We start from the raw sequence: 9,432 nt of genomic DNA on the forward strand, positions 1-9,432 counted from the left end.
GCATTACCCAAAGCATTTTTGGGGGTTGGATTTTGGTGGTGCACAAAATGAAATTGAAATTGTTTACAGATTTTTGCTGTAGCCAGGAGCTTGCTTTGACATCATATGCTGTTTCTGGGTGAACTCTGGGTCATACCCAAGCTCCCCAGAGGTAGTTCCCATTGGGAAAGGTGTTGGAGAGCACTTTTCCCAATGGGCCCGGAGACTTCCCCCAGTTTGCAGGACATCTCGAATGCAGCATCCAACTGTCAACCCCAAGAGCATTTAAAGCTTGAAATGTAACCCAATGCTTCTTGCTTGAGATGCACAGTGACAGACCTTCTTAAAAAGGTTGAAAACTATCTTCTTTTGAAATTTTGGTTTAGTGGGGAAAATTCTCTGATCCCAGCTCTCAGTTTTGACCACACAATATCTGATACCACTATCCAACAAATATATGAGTACATCCCTGTTGATAATGATAACAAGTAGGCTAAGGGATAATCCACTCCGAGGCGGTCTGTTATTGAAAAATAATGACTGAGGTGGAGGCGAAGAACCTGCGCCAAGGTCATTATTTTTCGATAGCAGACCGCCTCAGAGTGGATTTCCCTGCTTGGTACACAGCTTGTATAGATGGTCTACATACCAACATGACAGTAGAAAAAGCAAAAAAATGACAATACAACTTTTTTTTTGAGGATGGGTGGTATCGTCGTGTTGATGCTTCAGGTTTGCTAGTTGCTCAGTTAGCCTACGCCAGGCAGGCAGCTAGCTAGGAGCAGCAGAGATTAATGCTGCATTCACGTCATACGGAAAGCAAAGTAGAAGCCAGATAGGTTCCCATCACTACTTCATTAATGCTAAATGTTCATATCAGTTTAAAAAGTAAAGTAAGCAGGAAAGTAAAGTCAGACCATGGTCATTTCTTCAAGTCCATACTGAAATGTAACACGATTAAACTGGTGATAGAGGTGATTTGTTAGTTACAAATTTGGATTTAATTACATGTAGCAGGTGCCATTTTCCAGCTACTTCCACGGTATTTATGTCTTTATCGGCTATATTGGAGCTTTCAGAAATGTACAAGAGTTCTAGATATAATAACTAGTTGGATCTTGATGTGAATGCTAAACCTTGAGTTGGTACTTAAGGTAGGAACACATCTTAACAGTGGTAATGTTGTTATGACACTGGGGCTGTGTCCGAAATCACTCACTCACTCCCTCCTCCCTACTCACTATATAGGGAATTCAATGTAGTGAACTCAATAGCGGACCGTTTCGGACACTACTTCGCCCGTTGTTCGGCGCCGTTCCGCAATGCATGATGGGATATATTGTCTGGTTAGTGACCATCGGATGTCCACTACATTTTGCGGTGGATTGTGGGATACATCCAGTGGACTATATAGTGAACATTAATAATCACACACAACATTCGGACACCCCTACAAAATGGCGTAATCACTATATAGTGCCCTATATAGTGATTAGGGAGTGATTTCGGACACAGCCTGAGTGTTGCCAGTCAGCAGCTGAACTGACTTCTCTCCGTAGCTCTCCCTAGCTAGTTAGCTAGCTTGCTAATCCACAACACACACACACAACAGCTCAACAAACCTTCTTTGTTGAGGCACATTAATTAAGGGATAAACAGCTGCTAGGTGTGTGTTAAATGGCTTTAAGGCACTTCGTGAAGCAACTTCTGCTTCATGTTGAATGGTACTTTGCCTCCACATCGTTCCTTAAAACCATTTAACCACACTCACTCGTTGATTATCCTGATTGGTCATGGTCATGTGCCAACATAATAAAGAGCAGGAGACAATATTTCAAAAATTCCACTGGTGTGCTTTCCTCCCTGTTTATCAAGTGGATAGTTGATAACAAATAAGCTCTGACAGCTGTGCTTTTTAATGTTGCTATGGTTACACGCTGGGTAGAGGATGACTTTAGAACGGTGATTAAACTTGAGCTGAACTACCTGTGCAAAACACAGTTTTAATGCACACCTGCCAGCCAATCACCAAAGAGTATTCACATAGCCCATGGTCAGTTGGTCAGGTTCTGATGAACAGAAATAACTGACCTAACAGAACGCTTACATTGACCTGTAGAATACATTAAACCATTATACAAAAATCATTGTACAACTGTATAACTATATATCTATAACTGTATATCATCTCCTTCTAACATAGGTCATGAATGCCAATGCTCCTCCTGCCTCAACACAGAGCTCAGAGGTCATGCCCGCTTGAAAACTGCTAGAAATGCATTGTCTTGCTCAGGGACGGGGCTTGAAGGTTGTTGTTACTACTCTCTGTGCCACCCTGCTGTCAAAGGGTAATGTCAGGAGGGCTTCTAATGTCTCATTTGTGGTAACCAGTGCCAATAGCTTTTTGCATTCTTATCTTCCACCAGTCAGTGGCTCACCTGGCAGAGCACATACCACGTATCAGTGCTAATCCTCTCCACAGCAGCCTGGGTTCCGGACCGAGCCCTTTACCACGTCACCCCCTCTCCCTCTCCCCCGCTGCCTTTCCTGTCTCTCTCCATTGTCCTTATCAAATAAAGAAAAGAAATGCCAAAATAATAATCATTAAAGGAAAAAAAATCTCCAATCTATACCTGATCCCCTATAAAGAAGCCAGATTACAAAAGGTGTTCATCTACATCAGTGCCAAAACCCACAATCAAATATAATTTCCTATCAACTAAGGTGAAAGGAAACACTTCTTGAATGTTGTCTGGTCAAAGGTTAGCCTTTGAAATGTGGCATGAGGGTGAGGTTTTCTTCATGTCCGTGCCATTTCGAGGAACCAACCCAAGTCTAGGCCAAAACAAACGCCACGAGACCGGACAAAAATTTCAGTAGATTTTTTTTTTTCTTATATTAAGTGTTTCTGAGTACAGTTTCTGCTGTGAGTGTGATTTCCATTTGTTTCACTTTCTCTGCTTCTGTGATTAAATACTGTGCAGGGGGCTCAAAGGTTCAAAATGGATGAATTGTTACCAGAGTTACAGACACTCAGACAGACTCACAGACAGGCAAACAGTTGTCTGGCACTTCCATACTCGTTAATGAGCCAGTCTAACTAAAATAAATTTAGAAGTTTTGACTTCCAAATTTGATCCTGTAGTTTTTATCATTATAATGAAGTGTAAAGATCAAGAAAAATTAACATAAATTTATTTGCAAGCCAATGGGGGGATAAAGAAGTTACAACAGGGAGCATTTAGGGCCAAAAATGTTCCCTCTCAGCTGATAGTTTCATCCTAATGAGTGACCAAAAAATAACATCTTATCATCAGTCACTGTCCCTGTAATTTGGTGGAAGTGGACAGGTTTGGAGAAATAATAGATGGGTGTCCTTAACCATACTGTAGCACAGAGTTAAATGAACTGACCCCCCCACCCCAAACTAACACACACACACACACACACACACCTCCACCCCCTCAGCCCCACCACCTCTGCTAACATATGCAGTGGGGCTAGAAACCCCTGATCAACCCGTTCCTCCCTTCCCATCATCTGTGCGCTCAGGGCGGTCAGAGAGACAGGAGAGAGAGAGAGAGAGAGAGAGAGAGAGAGAGAGAGAGAGAGAGAGAGAGAGAGAGAGAGAGAGAGAGAGAGAGAGAGCTGCAGTAGTTATGGCACCTGCACCGGTCTTATTGTAAAGGGGGCATACCTAAAAGAAAGAAAGAAAGAAAGAAAGTGGGACTTAGCCACACAAAAAATTAAAGAAAGAAAGAAAGAAAGAAAGAAAGAAAGAAAGAAAGAAAGAAAGAAAGAAAGAAAGAAAGAAAGAAAGAAAGCTCCCCTTATCCGAGGAAGACACCGTCACATCCTCCGGGACGTTCTCGATGACGGTGGTCCTGATGAGAGTGGTGCTGTGGGTGTCCGCCTGCCTGCTGCTGGCGTCCGGCGGGTCGGCCTGCGGACCGGGCAGAGGCTACGGGAAGCGGAGGCACCCCAAGAAGCTGACACCGCTGGCCCTGAAGCAGTTCATCCCCAACGTGGCGGAGAAAACCCTCGGAGCCAGCGGCAAATACGAGGGGAAGATCACCAGGAGTTCGGACAGGTTCAAGGACTTGACTCCCAACTACAACCCCGACATTATCTTCAAGGATGAGGAGAACACCAACGCCGACCGGCTCATGACACAGGTATGTGGCGGAGGGGAGACACAGAAAGAAAAGCTAGGAGTCGTTTCGTTGGAACCGAATTTGACATAATAACGAAGTGATGAATGACAGTTGGATTTGAAGCGACAAAAGAGCGCAGCGGTCTCTTTCTTGCCAGTGAACCGTGATGCGGACGCAACATCTCCAGTTGGCTCCAGCCGAGCATGATAAATCAAACTGGTCAATAACGAGGAGACTGGCCCAGTCTCTCTCTCTGCTGGGACATGATTTCACAATATGTCAAAGAGAACATGATTGCAAGTGAAATAACCAGCTCGCTCACTCCGTCCGCACGCGGCTTTGACGCACGTTTGCGCCTTCTGGCTAGTTGGGGACACTTTCAGAACGAGATGCGCCAAGAGCAGCAAGTGTTGTGTTCCCCGTGCTTTTTACGTGCTCACATGAGCTGGAAATGAGTGTGTTGAAGGTGGCACATCTTTACAAGTGCTCTCTCTCTCTCTCTCTCTCTCTCTCTCTCTCTCTCTCTCTCTCTCTCTCTCTCTCTCTCTCTCTCTCAATTTGTCAGTACTAAGGGGGCTTTATTGGCCTGAGACAGTATTCCATACATTGCCAAAGCACCACAAAGTGACACAATTTGAACATTGAGGGGGGGAAGTGAAAAAGTAGAATTATAGATTCAGAACAAAAGATAAAAAGATAGCAGATTAAATATTTGTGATACTGGTCTTTTTTTTTTTTGTCATTTTCCCCTAACCTATGACAGCAGCTGATGTGTTTTGCTGCTACAACTGCACACTGTGCTTTCTCTCCACATAGGGGATTTTTTTTTCGAAAATCTCTCTCTCTCTCTCTCTCTCTCTCTCTCTCTCTCTCTCTCTCTCTCTCTCTCTCTCCCTCACACACATACACACACACACACACACACACACAATGCAGTGTCCCCGATCTCAACTCATGCATGTTGTCTCCCCTATATGTCTATTGATCCCACTGAGAAGCATCTGCTCTGATCAAAATAAGAGTGGCCGCCTGCATCACAAAGTCCCATTTAAAGTAAACTGGCATTTTATCTAAAGCCTTGTTCAGTGGTGACATTTCAGATTCAGTGCATTAGCCTGTGTTGCAGCATTGCCCTGCAGGCTACCAGATAGGCTGAAGTGTGCCTATATGTTACTGTTTTTGTGTAGGCGGCCTACACAAAAACACATCATAGTAGGCCTATGATGTTTTTATGGGGGTTTATTTATTGCACTTTTAAAGCTGCATTCTGGTAGCCTAAACTGTAATTTGAACTGTGTATTTATCTCAGGTTGTATGAAACGACAGAAAATTTGGGTTTATAATTTGCAAGCAGATGACTCTGCTTTGTTTTCATATAGCCTACATGTAATGTAATGAGATTAAGCCTTCCGCTACATGTAATTCATTACCTCAAAGCTCTGAGGGGCATGGGCTATTGCCCAGCCTATAGGGGAAAGTATTAGGTCAAAGGCTTTATGAAACACAACTCTGCTGTCAGTTTCCAGGATGAATATAATGGAGAATAACATGTGCCAACATCAGCCTGAATGAATTTCAGCCAAACCAAAAAGCCTGTGCACTACTGTTAGCAAGCTGTGATACCACAGTGACAAGATATTACTCTCATGAAATGAACTCAAACTTTGTACTGCTTTATGGAGTCAATATCTGTCAGGTGGCTTTCCTTTAGTCTAGCTGAAATTTAATCCTGTAATTGTTTAACATTGTTATGGAGACCAAAGGTCAACCAGAAATTTGGGAGCCATATCTTCAAGGAAAAAAAATCAGAGGGTTGAGGATCTTTGATGAGTTTTCTAGGCGGTGTCATATTTGTCAAATATCGTGTGTGTTTGTGTCTTGTACGTTAACCCTTTGAACTCTGGAAAAAAAATACCAGAACACCAGTAAAAAAGTCAGAAAAAGTAGAAATAACCCAGAAACCAGAAAATTAGCAAAAATATTTTTATTGAATGTTTGTGAAAGGCTATGGTCAGATGCCTTTCACATGCATTTAAATTAAAGGGAAATTACACTGTTCCTCATTTTACTGATGACGCCCTGGAAGGCCTTTGGGTCCCCGGACCCCACTTTGGAAACCACTGAACTAGCCCATAGGTCTAGTGATTTAGGATAATGGTGATAACAGTGAGCTCACACTAAGCTAAAATGCTTATTGTTTGAACCTGTTTCTCCCTTTTCAGAGATGTAAGGACAAACTGAACTCTTTGGCTATTTCAGTCATGAATCAGTGGCCCGGGGTCAAACTCCGGGTCACAGAGGGCTGGGACGAGGACGGCCATCACTCAGAGGAGTCCTTGCACTATGAGGGCCGGGCCGTGGACATCACCACCTCCGACCGGGACAAGAGCAAGTACGGGATGCTGTCCCGGCTGGCTGTGGAGGCCGGCTTCGACTGGGTCTACTACGAGTCCAAAGCCCATATTCACTGCTCTGTCAAAGCAGGTGGGTGGACAGGAGAGACCAGGGAACTTCAGTCAGGGATAAGCCTCCCTCTTGTTCTCACATATACAGTGTCACGACTTTGTAATAAACAGCTGCAGATTCCATAGGTGAAAAAGTGATTTAGAGGTATAAAAAAAACTGGACTATGTTTAGGCTATATTTTGATAAACACTGAGAATGCTGGTGCTCAAATGATAAAACAGAATCCTTTCAGGTACATCGTGATGCATTCTTTCCTTCTAATCTCAAAGCAAATTCTAATGATTTCTTTGAAATATCTGTGAGGAAAGGCAATGAGCAAAAAATGTTCAAAACATTAGCAAAAGAAAGCATAAAATACATCAATGAATTAACTAATTATTAACTAATTATATTAATCAATATTAAAAAAAATTCCTCCCTAAAATTGAAAATACAGCGAAGTTTGTCGACAGGATCAAATAAAACTGCCCACAGGCTCCTAGATTTACATTTGAATTTGTTCTTTAGCTAACATCTTGACCACCAGCAAACTGTAAGTTGTTAACAAACCATTTTTTCCTCAGAAAAAGATTTGTAATTCACATTGTGAGGGTTCTTCCCGTTAAAGGGGAGTTTTACCTTGCCACTGTCGCCAAGAGCATGCTCAGGAGGGAATCTGTTGGGTTTCTTGTTTCTCTACTATAATTTGTAGAGCGTGGTCTTTACCTGCTCTACCTGTAAAGCGTCATGAGATAACTTCTGTTGTGATTTGACGCTATATAAATAAAGTTTGATTGAGTTTGATTGATTGATTCTCTTTCTCTCTTTCTTCATGATCCTTCAGAAAACTCGGTTGCAGCCAAGTCAGGAGGTTGCTTCCCCGGTTCGTCCTTGGTGCTCCTGGCGGATGGAGGGACCAAACTGGTGAAGGAGCTCCAGCTGGGGGACAAGGTGCTGGCCGCCGACCTGCAGGGAAACGTGGTGCCCAGCGACTTCCTCATGTTCATGGACCGAGACCGGCAGATAACGCGAGAGTTCTACGTCCTGGAGACCGACGAGCCGCGCCGCAAGCTGACGCTGACCCCCGCTCACCTCGTCTTCGTGACCAACAGCAACAGCAGTGACAGTGGTGACGCCGAGGCCGTGTTCGCCAGTAATGTGACACCGGGGCAGAGGCTTCTCGTTATAGGCGACGACCACCCGGACCGCCTGATCCCCCTGACAGTGAAGCGGGTTTACGTGGAGCAACACGCAGGCTCTTACGCACCCGTAACGTCTCACGGAACCATCATAGTGGACCGGGTTCTGGCATCGTGCTACGCGGTGGTCGGGGATCACACCCTCGCACACTGGGCCTTCGCTCCGGTCCGGCTGGGGCGCGCGTTCACCTCGCTTGTGGGGATGTTGAAGGAGCTCAGCGGCATGCACCAAGCGGACGGCGTGCACTGGTACCCAGACCTCCTCTATCACATAGGAAGCTGGCTTCTGGACAGCAGCTCCTTCCACCCGCTCAGCTGAGATACACACATCTAGAGCTGGATTCACACTGGAGCAGAAAAGAAAAGATTTAATCCCAGCTACGTCCAGGATTAAACTACAAAAATCACATTTCTTTTTTATGCCTGTGTTAGGCCTTTGAGACAAGCATGGGCATCAGTTAGGCTAAGGTGTGGTAGCCTGTTCTCCATTAAAGCAAGTCCAGCTTTGATCTTGTAGTGTTTATCATTATAATGCAGAGTAAAATTCCCTTGAAATTTGTCTGGAAGCTGTATGTCAATCAAATGCAGATGCCCCGCTGGGCCTGCTGGTGGCACTACAGGAAAGGTCATGGGGTCATTAGAATTTTCATGTTTCATCCTCTCGGTAACATGAATGTTGTCACCAAATTTCATGGCGATAGAAAAAAAATGCAACCTTAAGGATTGGACCTGTTGGTGGCGTTAGAGGAAGGTCATAGGGTCACCAAAATGGACAGATATCATCCTCTAGCCCAGTGGTTCTCAACCTGTTGTTCGGGACATCCCAGGCGGTCGCAAGAGAAATTTGAGGGGTCGTGAGATAGCTTATGGCACTGGTTCTCAAATGGGAGTACACATACCCCTAGTGGTACATTGGAGTACTGCAGCAGGTATGTGAGATTTCCGAAAAACGTTAATTTAAAAATATCAGTCAATTATAATTCCTAAAGTAATTAGCCTTTGCTATAATAAGTACAAAAAAGGTAAATGTTAGTTTGGTAAACCACATTTTATATTCAGTATTCCCTGTGGCTTTCCTGAAGGTGTCAAATAAATGTTTGTTTGGTTTAAACCTGCTGCCGCAGTCGGCGAGCGAGGACGTTTGTTCACTATGGCCAAGACAAAAATCCAGAAAATGGATTTGAGGTTGAAATGTAGCAGAGCTACAGCTGAAAACAAGGAGAAAGAGGAGAAATACAAGCAAAAACAGAAATAACAAACGTATGAGGAATGTTGTTGTTGTTTCACACACTGATGGAGCTGGACTGCACCTCTTGATATAGGATTTTATTTATTATTATTATTATTATTATTATTATTACCATTTTACCAGGACCGCTGGCAGTATAGGAAGAAAATGTATTTCCACTCCTCAAATTCACTATCACATCTATTTTTCTCAGATTTTTCTCTAAATTTAGTTGTTTTTCTTGTGAAAACTGATGAGTTTTCAGCCTCTCTAATTTTCAAGACAACTTGAAAAAGGAAATGATTCTTGTTTGAACTGTTTGTCTTGCGGCCTGTGACACGGGGGGTTGTAAGCAGGCATTTGAAGGGCTGCAAAAAGGTTGAGAACCATTGGTCTAGCACACGATTGTTGTCACCAACTTAGAGAT

At 43.7% G+C, this 9,432-nt stretch overlaps 1 protein-coding gene across 1 annotated transcript; it reads left to right on the forward strand.

Annotated features, from left to right (window-relative positions):
- Window positions 1-3,797: 3,797 nt before the first annotated feature.
- Window positions 3,798-8,932, forward strand: LOC115375198 (tiggy-winkle hedgehog protein-like). The gene is made up of 3 exons (XM_030074580.1): window positions 3,798-4,154; window positions 6,356-6,617; window positions 7,423-8,932. Exons 1-3 carry the CDS (start codon window positions 3,852-3,854, stop codon window positions 8,094-8,096), a joined length of 1,239 nt encoding a protein of 412 aa, XP_029930440.1. The 5' UTR covers window positions 3,798-3,851; the 3' UTR covers window positions 8,097-8,932.
- Window positions 8,933-9,432: the final 500 nt, after the last annotated feature.

The sequence above is a fragment of the Myripristis murdjan genome, chromosome 17 (assembly GCF_902150065.1).
Source record: "Myripristis murdjan chromosome 17, fMyrMur1.1, whole genome shotgun sequence".
In the NCBI taxonomy this organism is placed as follows: Eukaryota; Metazoa; Chordata; class Actinopteri; order Holocentriformes; family Holocentridae; genus Myripristis; species Myripristis murdjan.

Bases quoted from the DNA above. Each gene is read 5' to 3' on its own strand.
- LOC115375198 (XM_030074580.1), top strand. From the start codon at position 3,852: ATGACGGTGGTCCTGATGAGAGTGGTGCTGTGGGTGTCCGCCTGCCTG. The intron at 4,155-6,355 runs GTATGTGGCGGA...CTCCCTTTTCAG, and splicing joins CCGACCGGCTCATGACACAG to AGATGTAAGGACAAACTGAA. The intron at 6,618-7,422 runs GTGGGTGGACAG...ATGATCCTTCAG, and splicing joins TCACTGCTCTGTCAAAGCAG to AAAACTCGGTTGCAGCCAAG.